This window comes from Calidris pugnax, unplaced genomic scaffold (genome assembly GCF_001431845.1).
Source record: "Calidris pugnax isolate Ruff unplaced genomic scaffold, ASM143184v1 scaffold139, whole genome shotgun sequence".
Classification (NCBI taxonomy): Eukaryota; Metazoa; Chordata; class Aves; order Charadriiformes; family Scolopacidae; genus Calidris; species Calidris pugnax.
Genome location: NW_015090863.1, coordinates 290,935 through 309,977, shown reverse-complemented (window position 1 = coordinate 309,977; position 19,043 = coordinate 290,935). Strand labels below are relative to the sequence as shown.

The following is a 19,043-nucleotide window of genomic DNA, read 5'->3' as shown; positions in this document are numbered from 1 at the left end:
AGAGGTTTGGTTTAGTTCTTTCTTAATCCAAACCTGTTTACCGGTCCCTAATCCAGATCCCGTCCACTCTAGATGGCTGCCTCTGCTGCACTTACTGCCTGCAAGGAGCGTGGGAAGCCACCCCTCCAAGGTAAATGCCATCGGTGTTTCACTAACCCACCAAGACACACCTGAGGCTTCTTTCACGTCACCTCCTTCAAGGGCGTCTAAATAGGGGCCAGGAGTACGATGCAGAAAGCAGGTGGAAGGGGGAGGGATCACCACTCAAAATATGACCGAGATCCTTGATTTCCATCAGCCTTAATCGGCCCCAGCCTTTCAGTGGGATCAGCGATGTCCAGGCGTAAATAAAGGGTAGGGTGTGAAATGTTATTTATAGTCATCGTTTACAGACTGCTCGGCAGGAGCACGTGCTGGGAATATATTCCTTGTTTTGGAAACGTTAAGATTCCAGTGTGATCACGCTCACTCTTCCCCCCTCACACCACACGCGTGGCAAGGAGTGACGTGGCTGTTTCAGGGAGCGAAGGTGACGTGAGGCTGTTGCTGTCAGGGTGTAGGCAGTTGTTGATGAGCATTGACGCAGTGCTGTAACACGGTGTTTTCCTTGAGTGTATTTTAAAACCAGTGGCCTAAAAATCCATGGTTGCCCATATCTAGAGATCTTCTTTGGAGGAACACACGTGTCCTTCTCAGCTCTCTAATCGTAGGCTCATCGAACATCTTGAAAAAAAGATATCCAGACTGTATTATATCCTGTTCTTATTTGGTGGTTGTTAGGGTAACATGCTTTTTTTTGAGCAAAACTTTATTAATTTGTGCAATACAGATGGTAAAAGATTAAAAAAAAAAAAGCCTTCCTGTGGATATCTGACCTTTTTCTGAGTAGAAAGAAAACTTTAAAAAAAATTTAGATATAAAACTCAGCATGTGTTGAAGTTATTGCTTTCCTGGTAGAGCTGGAACTGTTAGAATTAAATGGAACCAGAACAGAATCTCTGTGATTTAATTCATACTGCAAATTCTTGCTTGTAGGTATTAAAATTGAATGTATGATGTGTAATTCCTATACCACTGTGGTTGTTTGGACACAGAATTGTTCGTGAAAGCACATTTCTCTGTTAGGAGGCTTCTGTTGAAAATGTTTTAATTCTGTGAGATTTGGGAAGTTTTCTTGCTTGGTGATGTCATGATGTTTTTAGTACTGAGTTTAAGTCTTTAAAGAGCTTGCTTAAAGGATACTGTAAATATGCATGGCATAATAGGTGGTGAATAATACTGAGTAGAGGAGGAAATGTTTTCTGGTGCTTTTTCTGAATGGTTAATATTTTCAGGTATGCAATGAAATGTTTAGATAAGAAGAGAATCAAGATGAAGCAAGGAGAAACGTTAGCCTTAAATGAAAGAATTATGCTGTCTCTTGTCAGTACGGGAGTAAGTATCATTGATTTGTTATTCTTTTTCTTTCTTTTTTTTATATTTTATAAAAGCTATTACATATAATACATACCCCATCAATTCAGTTGTGTGACGTGCAAATGTTGAACCCCCCTGGAACCTTCCCCCTGATCCTATCAGCGTGTCTGAAATAAGAATGGAAAAGGAAGCTTTTCAGTTTGGGTGCTTACAAAAATCAGCACCTCAGCTGAAGAGGTTTGAAGAGGTTCCCATTTCTTAGATAATTCATTCTCTTTCTCCCCCCACCCCTTTTTCTTTCTCACTCTGCCTCTCCTTCTGCTTTTTAAATAATCCTTTTTCAAGTATTTATATATGAAACTTTTCCAAAGCATTGTTCTATCTTGTAAAGGAATTTCCTTTCCTGCTATAGTGACATAACACTTTTGTAGAATATAGATGCCATTTCAGAAAAAAACCTTCAGTTACCTGTCTTTCTTCCCTTTCCTGCTGCTCTCATATTTTTTTTTCATGTACTGAGTACCTGTCCAGGTGTACCAAGTAAGTCTGCCCATCTAGAATACAAGTCAATTTAAAATTAGAAATATCAGTAACGTGCACAAAAAGCAACCCAACTGGTGTTGGTTTCACCAGACCAGATCTTGTTACCTGAAGAAGAGCAGTTTGGTGGTGGCCTCAGTACGTCGTGCTCAGGCGTCTTCAGAGCAGGCTTTGAAGGCCCTTAATGAGGCCTTCTGAGTACACTGGCCTCATTAAACAGAACTTGAAATGGGCTGGTGTCGCCATGGTTACGTGTGATGCTGGTAAAAAGGTTCATTTTCCTCACGACTGTTGCGTTGTGCGAATTAAACGTTCAGTTTGTGGCTTGGTGTTAACGCACCCCCTTTTTCCAGGGCCGTTAAAAAGCAGGAGAAGGAATTGCGAGTAGTTTTGTTCTAGGCTTGTACAAGAGGGTGGTTTTGTTCTAGGCTTGTACTCATCATGTCTGCCGTGCAGGAGAATTTCTGCTCACGAGGTGGCAGAGAGCAAATTCCATGCTCTGCTCTGTATCTTGCACAGACTAAGTCCTAGGTTTGGTTTTGCACCGTGCAGGAGAATTTCTGCTCACGAGGTGGCACAGAGCAAATTCCGTGCTCTGCTCTGTGTCTTGCAGACTAAGTCCTAGGTTTGGTTTTGCATGACCCAGGAGGCTTGGTAAATACTGATTTCTTCAAAAAAATTTCCCCCTGTGATGCATTTAGCATCATTTTGTCCTTCGAGCGCGTGCGCAGCACCCTTCCTGTCTTCTGCCGTTGAGGGGAAAACCCATCTGTCGTGGTGTGGGCTCGGCTGGCCACCAAACAAACGACAGATGCTCTCTTTAACCTTTCTCCCTTCCACCACCTCCTCCGGCTGTGGCCTCCTGCTCCTCAAACCAGGCCACCATCCGTCTGCTTGGGCTTTGAGCTGGGCTGTCTCCTGCCCACACATAGTCTGGGACGTCACGCTGCGCTGCTCGTGGGCGCAGCTGCAGAACTGCCCGTGCTGGGGTGGCCTTTGTCTTCTGCAAACTCGGCTTGAAGAAACCGAGATGTGTTTCTCAGGGCTTATGTAGAAATGTGGAATTATAATTGCTAAACAGTGCCCTTTTATTGTCGAGCGAAAACACTGTGAATCAGACAAGACTTGGGACTTCTCAGCCTCACGATAGGCATGGGAGATGCTCTGCGGTGCAGACTGATAGAATGGGGAAGCTGGTTGCAATTTTGTCCCTAGAAGACCTTTCCTCGCTGCCCATCAGATCATTTTCCTCTGCTGTTAGAAATATCCTGGAAAGGCAAATCCTAAACTGGAAACTGGGGAAGCTACACATCAAGGTGTCATCAGAAAGTTGATTTTTTTTTTTTTTTTCTAATTGAAAAGCTCTGAATGAAGGACAAGGTATTTCTTCTTGTGCCTTTCATTGGAATCTGCTCCCCTGCCTCAGCCTGTTGTTCAATTTCAGTGAAATTCACTCAGAGCATTTCCTTTAACACAGAATTACATTCGCATTTGGCTTCAGCATGAAGATAGAAAAACAATTGGAAAATATTTCTTTGTTCTTTTGTCTCTGCAATTAACAATTGGGATTTATTGGTTAGACTTTTTAATCAAATTAACTCTTTCCACTGAAGTTAAGCTGGGGCTTGTCCAGAAGTGTCAGGAGTCTTGAGAGCCAGTGGGGTGAAGTTCTGCAGCGGAGACTAGACAAGAAATCTAGGCAAAATTAGTAATAATTGTCCTATTAACTTTAATTTGTGATGCTGTTGCTCCGGTGCTCGAAAGGAATTTTCATGTCTAGCAATTCGAAAAGAAAATTGTTCACAAGGCTGCTAATGGTGGAGTTAGTTTCCTTATATGACAGCACACAGCGAGTCATTTAGCAGCAGAAAAGCAAGACAAACCATTTGTTGTTTTTTTTTCTTAAGGATTATCAGCTCGTTAGAGTGTAGCTTCTTTTTAGGTTCTCAGAAATTTGGAAGAGAGTTTGAAAAAGAGAGGTGTTGTACAAAATGCCACCCATTCAGGTGAGGTACACCTGCCGGTGCAAGAGGTGCTGAATATGCAGAATTAAATAGGTTTGAAAATGACAAAATAATTAATTTCATTCCTGAATACAAGCTGTTAGGTTTGAATGCCGTGTGCTTTCCCCAACGACAGGATTTATGCGCTGCCCGGAACAAAATGGGACTGGGAAGTTCATCATAGTACAATTTAGTCATTTAACTGGGAATCCAGATGTCTCTGCGAGATGCATAATAACAGCTGTGCAGATTACACACACGTTTGTGCAATCATTTTTGTTAATCCACCTAAAATTTTGGCATTCACCGCTGCTGCTTGAATCAGGAGCTCCCAAATTTGAGCACATCGTGGCCACGTTGTGAGAGCGGCTTTTCCTGGTCGTGTTTCAGTTCATCACAGCTCAGAAGCACGACAGACACCTCTGCAGGGCACGGGGAACCCCTCAGGTTGGCCTCGTCACACAAAACCTGGGTTCTGTCTTAATCACCTTCTCCGCCGGTGTCTTTGCTTTGTCACCGACTGTTGGTGTCACACGGACAAACGGTTCCTGAAGTCTGTGATCCCTCGTCCGCAGGGATGCAGGCTCTGTCTTCCTCTCCCATGGAGATGTTCGGTCTGGAGATGCTGGAAATGCATTTGGAAATTCTTAGAAAATAGCATAGCGGGGGAAATATTTCATTTTCTGTTAAAAGAAATGTGGTGGCTCTGCCACCTTCAAAGTGAAGAAGTTCCTCCTCATCTTTAGATGGAACTTCTTACATGTCTTCTTCTTACACTTTTTCTTATCAGAAGTGGACAGACTGAACAATAAAATATCTGCAAGTGTTATTATTCTTCTGAGAAGAACAGGTACTTTGTTTTCACATGTACCAAGATTAGTAATTCTTGCTTTCGGTCAAAAAAGGGAATATCTTCCCAAATCTTGGTAGTCACTTGAAAGACCATGTGTGGGAGTGCGGGACAACAGCTCGGTGTTTCAGGCAATGACCTGCTCATTGTTCAGAGCGAGACCTCTCGGGATGGATCTGCTCTCTGATTCAACGTGCTGTGCGGCTGCTCTATGCTCTCAACATGTTTTTTTTACCTTTTTGCTCTCATTTCTACAGTTGTGCTCTAAACCCGGGTGCTCGGGTTGCAGGAAAGGGTCAGAATCAACATTTTCCTTCTAAAATAACTGTTAGTGCGCTCATGTCTTTAAAATAATACATTCCTACAATTCTTTATAGTTATTCTGATTATTATTTTTTTTCCTTCCACATTATTTATTGGCAGAAATAAGTCTTCTGCAATTTTTTGGACTTAATCCAGGATTGTTTGGATGTAAGGAACTGTTTTTAAACTACTCTTAATTGACACATTGTTGTCATACTGTCCCTTATTTTTTCGGAGCAGAAGCTTTACTGCAACGAAGTGTTACTCTCTTGGGAAATTTGCTTTATTGCTTTGTTTCATTTTAGGGCTTTTTTTTTTTTGGTTTTGTGCTGGAACATACTCTTTTGTAGTGTTTTTTGTGTCAGAAAAATATCACAGTACTACAATTTCTTCTCTCTGTTAAACAGTGAAGAGGGTAGTGATTAAATTAGGAAGGCTCACACAAAAATGAATTATGCATCACGTTTACACTTAGTTATCTTTTCTTTTTAAAAAAATGAGATACATAAAAATACTGGCATACTATGTTCTGCTATAAAAACAGCCTTTTATTTTTCTATGTATGGTGTTTAAATTCTAACACGAAATCCTTCTGGGTAAATGGATTACTCCAAGGTTGTCAGAAGCTTGCTTGGGGATGCTTTTGAATTATCCAGTCGATTCAGAAAATTAAGTTGTTAATTCTACTAAAGCTTTTGTTCTGAAATTAAGTGGTAGCTATGACAGTCTGCAGTTCTGAGCCGTGCAAAGTTTGTAATGAGAGGTAGTATCTTTTGTGGAATCATAGTATTAGTTGAGGTTGGAAGGACCTTTCAGATCATCGAGTCCAACCGTCAACCCAACACTGACAAAACCCACCACTGACCCATGTCCCTCAGCACCATGTCTGTCCGGCTTTTAAATGCCTCCAGGGATGGTGACTCCACCACTTCCCTGGGCAGCCTCTTCAGTGTTTGATAATTCTTTTGGTGTAGAAATAAATTTTTCCTAATACCTATCCTGAACCTCCCCTGGCGTAACTTGAGGCTTTTTCCTCTTGTCCCTTCGCCTGTTCCTTGGGAGAAGAGACCGACCCTCCCTGGCTACACCTTCTTTTCAGTAGCTGCCTTGTCTGTAGCCCTCTTATTTCTAGGACCATTTAGGCATTTTTCACGCCTGTTTCTCCAGGGTGTTCCCGATGGGTGCCTGCATTCCACAGAGCCACTGGTGGAACTGGATGCAGTAAGCAATAAAACACATGGGGGTTAACCATCCGTGAAGGATCAGTCCACTCTGGGACTCCCTGGGGATTACAGTCAAGTATATAAAGCTTTATATTTCAGTTTTATGTGGTTTTGTGGAAGGATAAGCCAACTTAAGCTCTGGTGACTGGTGGGGATGGTGCCGCCATCTCCTCCCTCTCTCTGCCCAAGGCTTCCGTGTCTCGCTGACCCTGAACTGGGAAGGAAGCGAGTTCCTGTTAGAGATTCCCAGAGCTTTCACTATCAGTACTGCAACAATTAACACAGTGTTCAAGTCACGTTAGGTCACGTTCATTATATTTCAGTTTTATGTGGTTTTGTGGAAGGATAAGCCAACTTAAGCTCTGGTGACTGGTGGGGATGGTGCCGCCATCTCCTCCCTCTCCCCCTCACAGATCCCGCTCTGCCCAAGGCCGCCCTGTCTCGCTGCAACACAGTGTTCAAGTCACGTTAGGTCACGTTCATGCTTCCTGCGTGGTGTCCTGCTTCCTCAGCAGTTCATCTCAGCTCCGTTGGTCCTGCGTGGTGTCCTGCTTCCTCAGCAGTTCATCTCCGTTGGCTGCTTCCGTGTCTCGCTGACCCTGAACTGGGAAGGAAGCGAGTTCCTGTTAGAGATTCCCAGAGCTTTCACTATCAGTACTGCAACAATTAACACAGTGTTCAAGTCACGTTAGGTCACGTTCATGCTTCCTGCGTGGTGTCCTGCTTCCTCAGCAGTTCATCTCAGCTCCGTTGGTCGCCACCTTAGGGGCCAGGCCCTTGTCAGTCGGGGTTTTTGTGCAGGCCGGTCGGCTTCCACACAAGGATTAGTCTACAAGGTTTTCCTTGTAGACCAAAAAACCACTGGGTTCATACAGCTGTGGAGAAGGGGTCGACGAAGTAATTGCCACCCCCTATTAATTAGCCACCTCCAAGACTAATGAAGAGAGGAGGATCTGCCAACTTTCCGCCATGGCGTCTTTCAGTGCATTACAGAAGTACCAGCACACTGACCAGATCATGTGCACTAAGGAGGTGTTTTTCCAGCTATATATATTTTTTTTTTGTATGGCTGTTTATCTTAAACATTGGTATGAATTCGGGTTAAAGTGGGAATGTAGTCCTTGTAACCCAGCCCTGCGTTTGGCTGCTCGATGGTGACCTTAGATCTGCACACCCCATGCTTGGTTTCTGGGTTTTGCATAATCCAGCCCGTGCTGTTCTTGCTTCCCATGCACTGTGTACACCTCGGAGTTGGGACTTCCTTCCCCTTGTATTGATGTTCCTTTTAATCATCTCTCGCAAATGATGTGGGAGAGCTGAAGGGTGGCAGGACACCTCGCTGTCACCTTGGTGCAGCTCCGCTAGAGAGCTCAGTGTTACCACTGTAGCTGTATTTAATGTATGAATATGTGAGGATAAAACTTTCTTTCCTCTGGGATTTTGTATGTGATGTGAAGATTCTCAGTCAGTGTTCCAGTAGCTCAACGTTCCCCATGCAATCGTGGGAAATAGTGTATATCCTTTACACTTCATGAAAACAGCTTCATTTTTTTCTGAGCTGGCCTAAAGCTTCTTAGCTTTAATGTATCTTTCATGTAAATATAGTGCAAACTCAGGTAAATATTTTTAGAATGTTTCTAGCTGCTGTACTTTCAAGTCTTTAGAAGGTAGTGATGCTGCCTGTGTTTTTTAAACCTTTGGCTCCTCATAGCTTTCTAAAATTTTTGTTTTGAAATGAGATAGCAAAATCTAACATCTCTTAAACTGTAAGAGAAACATCAGAGTATGTAGAGTAGTACACAAATTGCTTTCAAAATTTATTATGAATATTGGCAAATGCCATAGGAAGAATGTCCCATGTATTTTTAGCTTCTCTGAGGAGTACTTTGCTTATGGCCTGAGATGAACTCTCTGCTCCTTTCCTTCTAGGACTGCCCTTTTATAGTGTGTATGACCTATGCCTTCCACACCCCCGACAAACTCTGTTTCATTCTGGACCTGATGAATGGTAAGCGAGACTCGCGCAGATGATGATAGTATTACAGAAATATTGGCAGGAGAACTTGCTGAGATCATGAGGAGGATGAGGGGGAAAATAAACTGAGGTGTGAAGCATCGGCCTGTGAGCGGGAGGGGTAAATTCATCTAAAGCAGGGAATGTACAGAACAGATGGAAAAATCCCTGATACTTTATAACATTAACATATTTAAATAAAGATATCAAAGAGCCTACGAGGTTGGGAGCTTAAGAAAATGATGGTTGTGTGGAGAAATGTATGAGATCAGGGACGCGGCTTTGAGAATAAAAATGAAAGGGCTACTATAAAGAGCTCTGCAAAGAAAATCCTCAAAAGAAAGAGATTATACCTAAAAGGCTTTGTGTAACTCTTGGGAGGACCATAGAGAGAGACGATGCTGCAGCACTCGTTTGCTGAGGATGCTCAGCACTTGTGGAATTAAGACTCAAACCCTGACTGTGGTCCTACAGACGTTGGACACATCTGAACATACTGCCTTGTAAAGCTGGAAATTTAATTGAGAAATAAAGCTAATACCCTCTAAGTAATAGAGCCTGGCTTTGGTGTTTTGCAAGTGAAGATTCTCATTAAGATCTAAGCTGTAGGTCAAATTCAAGTAACTGGTTGATTATTTTAAATCTGTAGCTTGATCAGGAACAGTTTCCTAGGAATATTCGCTGTTTGAAGTGTTGATGGTGTGGATTAGCTCAGGGTGACATTGTATTGTGCCTGTTCTTTGATTAGGAAAGTGTGAAGACATCCTCAGTATGAATATTTGAATGTTTTGGCCCAGGTGGCTTTTTGAGGTCCCTTCCAACCTGGGCTGTTCTATGTGCTGTGTTCTCCAAAACCCGATGTATAGCAAACAGGTGGCTTTTCGAGGTCCCTTCCAACCTGGGCTGTTCTATGTGCTGATTTATTCAGTTCTCTGAAAACCAATGTATAGGAAGATGAATATTTGAATGTTTTGGCCCAGGTGGCTTTTTGAGGTCCCTTCCAACCTGGGCTGTTCTATGTGCTGTGTTCTCCAAAACCCGATGTATAGCAAAGCATTTTACTTGCTGTGGAAATCCTTTTCCTGGAGGCTCAGTTGCTGGATTAGTCACTGAATGCAAATGTGTATGAAGTAAATGTATTTTTTTTAAATGGAGTTTCAGATTGATCAAATTTATCTCTTAATATTCTCAGGTATTTTGTCACCATGTGTATGTCCAGGTTCCTCTATGCTCCACAGGTTATAAGAACACAGAAATGCTGTGCTGTTTCCTCTCATATCATGCTTTTTGCCTGTGAGGCAAGATTTTACTGTTCTTCTAATCGCATCTCAATTCTTCTAATTTTAGGAGGAGATTTGCACTACCACCTCTCCCAGCATGGAGTGTTTTCTGAAAAAGAAATGAGGTTTTATGCTACTGAAATCATCCTGGGTTTAGAACACATGCACAATCGCTTTGTTGTCTACAGAGACCTAAAGGTAATCATTAATGTAATGACTGCATTCACGCCAGGGGGTTGTTAGATAGCAGCAAACAGTCCAGAGATAATGATAATTTAAATGAAGTCTCTTACCTGAAACCCTTTCTGAGGAAGAATGCAGATTATTTGTTTATCTTTGGCTGAATTTTCTAATAACTCCTCAACGTAGTTCTAATCTGTGCTATTATCCAGTTTAACAGGCCTGGGAGGTGCTTCCTTGGGGTGAAAATAAATCCTGTGCAGTGTTATTCCTCTCACCATCTTAATGATGCTATTAATTTAGAGAGTTATACTGTATTTCTGAGAGTCCTGGAAGAGGAGCGTGTGTGATGGGAGACTGATAGGAAGTTCAGGGGTGTTTCACTGACAATTGGGACATTGAGGACTGCTCTGAGAGGGGTGTCCATGAGCCAAGTGACAATAAAAGGAGGAGCGTGTGTGATGGGAGACTGATAGGAGGACAGTTGTTCAGGGGTGCTTCACTGACAATTGGGACATTGAGGGCTGCTCTGAGAAGGTTGTCCATGAGCCAAGTGACAATAAAAATGAGGAAAAAATTCTGCAGAGGGAGTGCAGAGTGTAGATTGCAAATAAAGGATGTAAGAGCCTCACACAGACCCTTCTGTGAAAGAACCAAAAGCAATGCGGACTTGAGGCCAGAACAGATTTATTCTTTCATGTATTTTCCATTTCAAACCTTGGTTGGTTTTTTCCTCTTCTGTTGTTCTTCAGTACTTCATAATCTCCTCTGGAGTTGATGGTAGTGCTCTGTTAGATTGTACATTTTATCTAGAAAGCGTCTACTATATTGATGTAAGAAAAAAAAAAGGCAATTACCAATTACCAGAGAGTATTGATTTTTGACAATGAGTTCTGTGTTCTGAGAATTTGTACTTCTGTCAACTGCAAAACACCGAGCAGTAACCTTCCTGTCTCTGATTTCTAGCCTGCAAATATCTTGTTGGATGAACATGGGCACGTGAGAATATCAGACCTTGGGCTGGCTTGTGATTTTTCCAAAAAGAAGCCCCACGCTAGCGTGTGAGTATTGTTTATGGGAGCTTTGCTGCACATCCAGCTGTTGTTAAATAAATCCTTTATGCGTCTTCATAATTTGTCTTTGCCTAAATGGAAAAAAAAAAACAACCACTTGTGTGACTTAGGCTTGCTTTATAACACAGCGAAGCTGGATACTCTAATAAGGTTTTTCAGTCTCCTCTTTTCTGTTTTTCCTGCTCAGTTGTAGCAGCTGATGTGTAGGCATGGCTGGAAGATGACACATTATTTTGAGATGATTCACTCTTCAGAGGAGATAAGAACCTGACTGAGTTAAAAGTACCAGATTGTTTTAATTGTCCTAAATGGGTAATTAAATATTCTGAAACTGACTGAGAAAACAGGATTTATTGTGTCTTTCTGGATCTTTGTAGAACTGGAGGCAAATTGTGTTCCTTTCTGCCTCTTGGCATCAGGTTATAACTGGGATCTGAATTTCTTGGATTGTGCGTGGATTCCACATCTTATCTGGCACGTTTTATTCTTAGGTCCTCCTTTGCCCTGATTTAGTCTCATAATTTATGCAAAAAGGAAAGCTTCATCCTGTCATATCTTCAAAGATTTGCAATTCAGTAGCTTGTTGATAAAGTTAATACGTTCCAATTACATCAGGGGTAAAAGTGGTCCGTGGTGAGTGCTTTCTGGTGGTGAGTGCTTTCTGGTGGTGAGTGCTTTCTGGTGGTGACCAGCTATGACTCCGGGAGAAGCTGTTCTGTTCTTAAGCCCAACACATGGATGTTTGTTGGGAGGAGACACATGGAAAATACCAAGAGAGCACAATCCAGCTCTGCTCGCCCTGATTCTGGGGCTGTTTCTGTGGGTAGGGACAGGTCTCAGGGCTGGAGTTGTCTGGCCTGAAACACCAGGAGCCTCGACTGTGTCCTGATGTCTGTCTGTCCTGTAAACTGAGTGGACAGATCACGCAACATATATAATTACCAAACAAATTTGAATAATAAAAATTGCCTAATTGCTACCTGCAATGATGGGACATTTCAGTGTCCAGGGAGCACTGGCCAAGCTGGTGCCAAGGTCCAAACAGTTCCCCAGTCACACTCCACTTGCAGCAGGAGCAACTGGTGCTTTGTTTCTCCTGCAATTCAGTTTCAACTCATAAAAGTCTGATTTAGGCTAGAAAATAGGACAAGGGGTAATGGTGGAGATTGAGATGAGCTGTGGGGAAGAACTTCTTTGGTGTGAGGGTGGTGAGAGCCTGGCCCAGGTTGCCCAGAGAAGCTGTGGCTGCCCCATCCCTGGAGGGGTTCAAGGCCAGGTTGGAGGGGGCTTGGAGCAACCTGGTGTGGTGGGAGGTGTCCCTGCCCAGGGTAGGGGGTGGCACTGGAGGGCTTTTAAGATCCCTTCCCACCCACACCATTCCATGATTTCTTTTAAGGTCCCTTCCCACCCACACCATTCCGTGATTCGGTGTTTAAAATTAATTCTCTTCAAATTAGGTTATCATAATGAGAAAACACAGATTTCTTACTTATCTCTTTTTTTTATGATGGTAGTTTTGGTTGTAATCAAGATTTTGTCCCTTTCTGCTTCTCAGAGGTACCCATGGATACATGGCTCCGGAGGTGCTCCAGAAGGGAACGGCGTACGATAGCAGTGCGGACTGGTTCTCGCTGGGCTGCATGCTTTTCAAACTTCTGAGAGGGTGAGTTAACTTTTATGTCTCGTGTGTGTATTTTAATAGTATTATTTTTTTTTAGCCCAGGCATCATCATTGTCTGTCCCTTGAAATAATAATATGTAACATACTACATATTATCTAAAATCATACCTTTCTACTGTCTCTGCAACTTAGACTTTGCATGTGAGATTAAAACAGGCTTTTTTTGCTTCCAAAACAAATGAACCATAGGTCCTACTGCCTTCAGTAGGTGCAGGTGTGGGGCAGTGGGGAAGGCAGGCGCTCAGAATCTTTTGATTCTGCTGGTGGGCAATTTACTCAGCTCTTGGCAATTGTTAGCATTTTAAATCATATGATGTTATTAATTCCTTAATACACCAGCAGCTCTGTTAAATTATGGGCTTAATTTTAATGCTGAAGACCTGCTGTTATGGTGAAACTCTTTGCTGCACTGTTCCCTTTTTACACGATACTAAGTCTTGCCTTCTGTAGTGTTTGAGTAAGTTATAATGTGTGGATGCTTCTATTTCCTAAATCTGGCTGTATTGGTGTACAAAACTATATGATAATTACAGCTTTACCTTCCCAGTTGAATTTATTAAGGCTACAGGATTTATCTGAACAGTCAGAAAGCACTGATTGGCAAGTGTTTGTTGAAAATAGCATCCTCAGTGTTAATGGCAAAACAGAAGAAATCTTTCAAGCTTTTCAGAGTGCTTCTCTGTAAAGATGGATCATTAATTAGATCATCCTGTGTCCTCACACCTAATTAATTATAAGCTCTTACCTCTACCCCAGACACTGTACAAAGGAAGGTGTCTTCTGAGTTGAAGTATAAGCTGTATCACTTTAATTTTTCACCAAGTAGACTAAAAGTAAGCATGCAAATAAAGGGAGAAATAGTGGTTAAATTGAAAAAATATAATTTCTGAGTATGGACAGCATCATGCTGTAGGTGGCAAGAGACACAGCAGTTTGGGTTTGTTGGGAGGAGAGAGGAGAGTGTCTTTCACACACAGGACCACTGTGAACTCCTCGTCTTTGCTTTTGAACCTTTTACCTTTTGAGTCACCTCTGCACAGAGGCTTAGGGCATCCAACTGACTCTGGCGTGGTTCTTCCTTCACAGGCATGAAGTTGTGGGATGAAAGAACTAGCACAAATGGGCCTATTTACCACAGAAACTCAGATTTTCGGGGCAGGGAGATCTCAGTCTTTGTGGGCTGTGATTCTTCCTGACAGAGATGAGCGGGGTGGTATCAGCGGTCGGCCAGAAGCCAAAGCATTATTCATTGTGAACTATCCTTCCTCATCTATTCTGAAGCCAATTAAACAACTCACATCCCAAAACAAGGGTTGGGCACATGGTGCCATTTCTTGGCGTTTAGTAAATTTAGTCTGGCATAAAATCTGCCCATAAGTCTCCAGTGAATCATTTGCTCCCCTGATCTACGCAGAGCTTCATTGTCAAAGTAGATCAGGCCATATGTTCACCATTTACTTTTGCCCCCTTACCTGTCATGCTTAAAAACAAAAATTAAAAGTCCTACCCTGTCCCATCAGATCCATTAATCAAAAACATTCTTGAGGATAAAAGGGAAATAAAGCTTGAGTATCAGGTCCCCAGCTAAAACAAGTTAGTACAGGCTGCCATGTGGCAAGACAAAATGCCTTATAACAGCTAATTAATGTATTGATAAGCAAGTAACATTTTGATTTTGAAAAATATCATTCCCTCAAGGTTTTGAAGAAAACTAAGAAACAGGGAACATATCCTAAATCTAATTAAAAAATCTCATACTGAAATGTTTCTGCTTTCTTCCATGCTGTTAAGTAAATCTCATACTGAAATGTTTCTGCTTTCTTCCATGCTGTTGTTTAAGTTCTTCATGATAAATCTGTAATATTCTAAGGTCTTCTATGGCTAAAAGGAAAAAATTCAAACTCAGAATAATAAAGCATGAAAGGAATAAGGATGACAATTTACCATATATCATCAAATATCTTCTCAGTCAGTAATTTTGTGGTATCTGTGATTATCTTCTGTTTCATCTACTTACTTTAAGATTGTGCTTCATCCTTCCCTTGTAGACGAGTGGTGAGTTCTGTAGGTCGTACTCAGTTTCCATATATAGATCAATGTTTTTAAATATCAGTGTTGTGATAGCTGTTCAGGGGTTTCTTTTTGGATAAGCTGTAGTAGATAGCTAATAGCCACAGTAGGCTACTGTGTAAAGTCTCATTTTTCATTTTAAATGCTAAATATTTTACTACTTGTTTTACTGTTCGGCAGGACAGGCTTGATGAGGTGGAATAATGGGACTAAAAGGATGTTACACTCTTTCCTGGGGTTGGCACGGCTGAAATAACCTGATATGTTATGGCTTAATATTGATTAGTGCATTTTTTTTTCTTATTTCTGCAGTCACAGTCCTTTCAGACAGCACAAAACCAAAGATAAGCATGAGATCGACCGGATGACGCTCACGGTGGTAAGAATCCTTGCAGTTACATTCCTCTAGTTCAGTAAATTCCCATTTCCTCTAAAAACTGGGACTATGTCCATAGCCTGCTTTGTAAGAAAGCTGTCTTTACCCATGGAAGAGTTGTTTACAAATGCTACCAAAGAAAAGCTACTCTTCTATGTGGGGAAAGAAGATCGCAGTACTTCTATAATTAAATGCCTCTTTTTGTATTTCTTTTTTTCATAGAATGTGGAGCTACCAGATTCGTTTTCTCCTGAATTGAAGTCCCTTTTGGAAGGGCTCCTGCAACGGGATGTTAGCAAGAGACTGGGATGCCAAGGAAGAAGGTAGGTGTTGTCTTCTCCTTGGACCGCTGCCTTTAAAAATTTCCACTTCTTGGTAAATGACTTAATTCATTTCAAGTAAAAATCTGCTTCCTGTTGTGATGATTTTAATTTTGGAAAGAGAACATTAAAAAGTGGTGTTGCTTGGAATCACATTTCATCTTCCTTTGGTTTGGACAGATTTTTGGACAATTTCTTTCATTAAGGGCTTCCTCCATGTTCTCTGCAGTCATGCTTACATTGGATGGGGTTCATACCTCTCATCCATGTGGTGGTGGTATGTTTTTGCCTGATCTGTTTTGGCATGAAGTCATATTACTTGATTCCCACATATTAATGGCTAAATTTTATTGCTTATATTGTAGCTGTAATGATACACACAAAAAAACCCCAACCCACCAAGCACAGAAGAACTCTGAATACTTGCTTCTTCTCAGCTTGCCTCTGTTGCCAGAGCTCCCTGTTTCATTTCATGGTTTTAAGGAAAAAGGCATTATTTTTTTTTTGTTTATTGACTACAAAACAGTACTTTCTTCTGCCGGGCTGACCTTGCTTACAGCTGTTACCTGAAATTGTTGTTATCACCTATTTAAAAAGCCAGTGTGTGATTCATGTGAGACCAGAGAGAGAAAACTATGAGAGGAGTAAATCACTGTTGAGAAACCATTAACAATGAGAAACCATTAACAATGTGTGGTAGCAGTTTATTGATAGTCACACCTGAGACTGGGGCTGGCCCTAATTCCAGTGAGATACTCAGAGGGGTTTTTATCATGGAGCCTTCTATGATAATGACTGAGATTTCAGCCTTGGGCCTATCAAGAGTTGTTGCTTAGTTTCCCATAAAATACATATATAATAGAAACTGGAGCGGGATGAGAAAGTTAGAAGTAGTGTCTGGGGTCTGACAACAGATGAGCATTTGTTGTTTGAAATGAAGGAATACTGTAGCAAAACAAGAGCAATTCCTTCCCAGACCTACAGTGCTATTTCCAGTGTTTCCAAGTGAAAGTCTTCTCTTTTGTTGTTTACTTAAGAAGACTGTTTGGTTTTTTCCTTGAAAAAAAAGAGCATTTCACCGATGTTTTCAAGTGATAGAAATATGACCTTTTGAAGGCTTTCTATTTCTCAAATACATTAGAAAAGCCCCTTCATTTTGTTGACCTCAGTTACTTGGACTGGATCATCTTAAAGGTCCCTTCCAACCTAGACAATTCTGTGATTCTATACTTTTATTTTGCAGTGCACAAGAAGTAAAAGAACATCCTTTCTTCAAAGGCATTGATTGGCAGCAAGTCTATTTACAAAAGGTAAAGGATGAAGATAGTAACCTTAGCTTGGTAAAGCAATAAAAAGAAAGTAAGTCTAAATAGGTAATGGACAGAAAACTCTATAGAGTTCCAGTTCTTGGCATATGAACTCATTTGCACGAATATGTGGGGGGTTGTTGCTGAAAAGCACTGTATATTCATTACTACAACTCTTCCTGATCAGTAGTACTGAATTACTTTTTCAGGGTCAATTGACTTCATGGTTTCTTCTGCTGTGCTGTCTCTAAGATGTTTTTTCCCTGAATTTTTGGAGGCCTCTTTATTAAAGAAGTGGAGTACTTTGCCCTGAAGTTCAATTTCAAGGCACATATTTTGCACAGTCATATGTAATTTGTGCAAAAAAAATCAAAAGGTCCTATATATCTATGGAATGCATTTAAATAATGTCCATTAATTTGTCTTTAATTAACGCTGCTTTTAATTTCTAGTACCCTCCACCATTGATTCCTCCCCGGGGAGAAGTAAATGCAGCAGATGCTTTTGATATTGGGTCATTTGATGAAGAGGACACTAAAGGCATTAAGGTACACAGCTTTAAATTATCAAGAATGGTTCTGTGACTGCTGTGCCTAACTTTTCCTGTGTACGTGTCATTCCTTGGCTTCAGGGGTTACTGAGTGTGCAAGGAGTTGCTCTCAAGTTTGGAAACTTAATCCAAGCTGAAAGAGGTGGCTTGGGCTGGGTGGCTGCTTGCCAAATCCTTATGTTTTATTTTTTAGATCGACTGAAATCTACCTTCCTATCAAAAGTTTTATGAGATAAGGCAGGTATTTCAAGTGGTCAGGCAGCTTTTGGGAAATCCTCAGGTTTTCGAGAACACTTAATGGTTTGTAGTTTAAAAAGTTGTGATTTGTTTCTGATAGCTTGGATTAATTGAACTGAATCTTATTTTAATAGCGTTACCTCCTGGTCAGAGGGTGCAGTGGAAAACTCTTACAAATGACAAGCTGTATATTAATGGTAGCAACTTAATAAGTTAGAAAAGGGATGAAAGAAACTTTCAGGTTCTGATCTTATCCCAAATCTAATGAAAACAACATGACGGAAAAAAAAAAAGGAGAAGCTGAAGGTGCTGGCTCATTTCTGACTTGCGTGGAGGTGGCGTATCGTACCCTGCGTTTCCATCCCCTCTTCTGAGGGCTCCATGGCCCTTTGGGACAAGGGGTGAATCAGTGCTTGGCCCGGGTCTGTCCCAGCCATTATTTTTATCATACGTTTCTTCAGTAGATCAAACTTTATTCTTGTTATTCCAGAAGTGAGTCAGGAGAGAAAGTAATTGCTCTAAACTTCATAAGCAAAAAAACATGTTAAGTACTCGCTGTGCCTAAAAAGGAACTTGTCTGTCAGTGTCACCTGCTGTAATTACAGAAGTTGGCACAGAAAAGATTTTACGTGTTTAAAGAGAAATGCAGAGAACCCAAGATGTTCTTTATCCCAGAAAACTCCAGATCTTCAGCATCGGAGTTAGTCTGACAGGATTCCAGTTACCTGCAATTCTGGAATGCCATAATTGAGAGGAGCATTTTGCAAGGAGAAACCAGGTGGTTTTTTTACATATTGAGGGGATCAGATATTCTCAGCAAGGTCTATAAATCCTGTAGCCAGATCACTTGCGTGTAATCTTTGTTCAGGCTGGCTATAAGGTAAATTTATTCTTAGCCCTGAGTCAGTGAGGGGTATCATGTACAGCTCTGCTCTGCGCTTCCACTGGGATGTCACAGTCTTTTAGAAGGGACTGAATAATTCCTGCCTCTGAGTCAGCTGCAGCTGGAGCTTCGTTAAGGTGTCAGGAGCCGCCTCTGCCCGTGAGGATGCCAGTTTTGAGTGCCTTGCTCTCCTCCCTCGCCCCTGCAGATTATATTTATACTCCAGAGTGTCCTGTGACACCGAGGAGAGCACGTGTTCTTTGAGGTTACAAACTGGAAAGCCACCAGTGGATGCCCGTGGCTTTCCCCCCTTTCTCGGATGCCGTCAGGAGTCCCTGGAAGCCACTCAGCACATTTGCAGGGGAGTCTTCTGGCTTCACATCCAGCATGTGTTTTCCCACTGTGGTGTGGCTGTGGATCTCTGAAAAGGAGAAGATCCACTCTGGGAGCGTCTGGCCTGGCTGCAGAAGGAGAATTGAGCAAGGCTTTAAGTTAATTAATTAAAACCTTTAATAATTTTATAGGGAAAACATTGATTGCTTTTTGTGCTGCATCAAAGTGCCTTGTCGCTAAAGCCAGAATGGGGCTGTGTCAAGCAACAAACAGTCCTTCCTGAACACCCAGTAATTTTAGTTTCCTTCAGCGCAATTCAATTCGAGCACTAGAGTTAAGGATTAGGGGAGAAAAGAATCTATACAACAGGAAAATGGAGGTCTGCAGCATGCACTGCTGAATTT

General features: G+C 41.7%; 1 protein-coding gene across 2 annotated transcripts in view; it reads left to right on the top strand.

Annotated features, from left to right (window-relative positions):
* Positions 1-19,043, top strand: part of ADRBK2 (adrenergic, beta, receptor kinase 2) — an 81,829-nt gene that overhangs the window by 57,687 nt on the left and 5,099 nt on the right. For both annotated transcript variants that reach the window (XM_014944812.1, XM_014944813.1), the window contains 9 exons: positions 1,335-1,434; positions 8,265-8,343; positions 9,697-9,827; positions 10,776-10,870; positions 12,438-12,545; positions 14,946-15,012; positions 15,232-15,332; positions 16,573-16,639; positions 17,089-17,184. In XM_014944812.1, the coding sequence (XP_014800298.1) occupies positions 1,335-1,434; positions 8,265-8,343; positions 9,697-9,827; positions 10,776-10,870; positions 12,438-12,545; positions 14,946-15,012; positions 15,232-15,332; positions 16,573-16,639; positions 17,089-17,184 (844 nt within the window). The remainder of the gene's footprint in view (positions 1-1,334; positions 1,435-8,264; positions 8,344-9,696; positions 9,828-10,775; positions 10,871-12,437; positions 12,546-14,945; positions 15,013-15,231; positions 15,333-16,572; positions 16,640-17,088; positions 17,185-19,043) is intronic.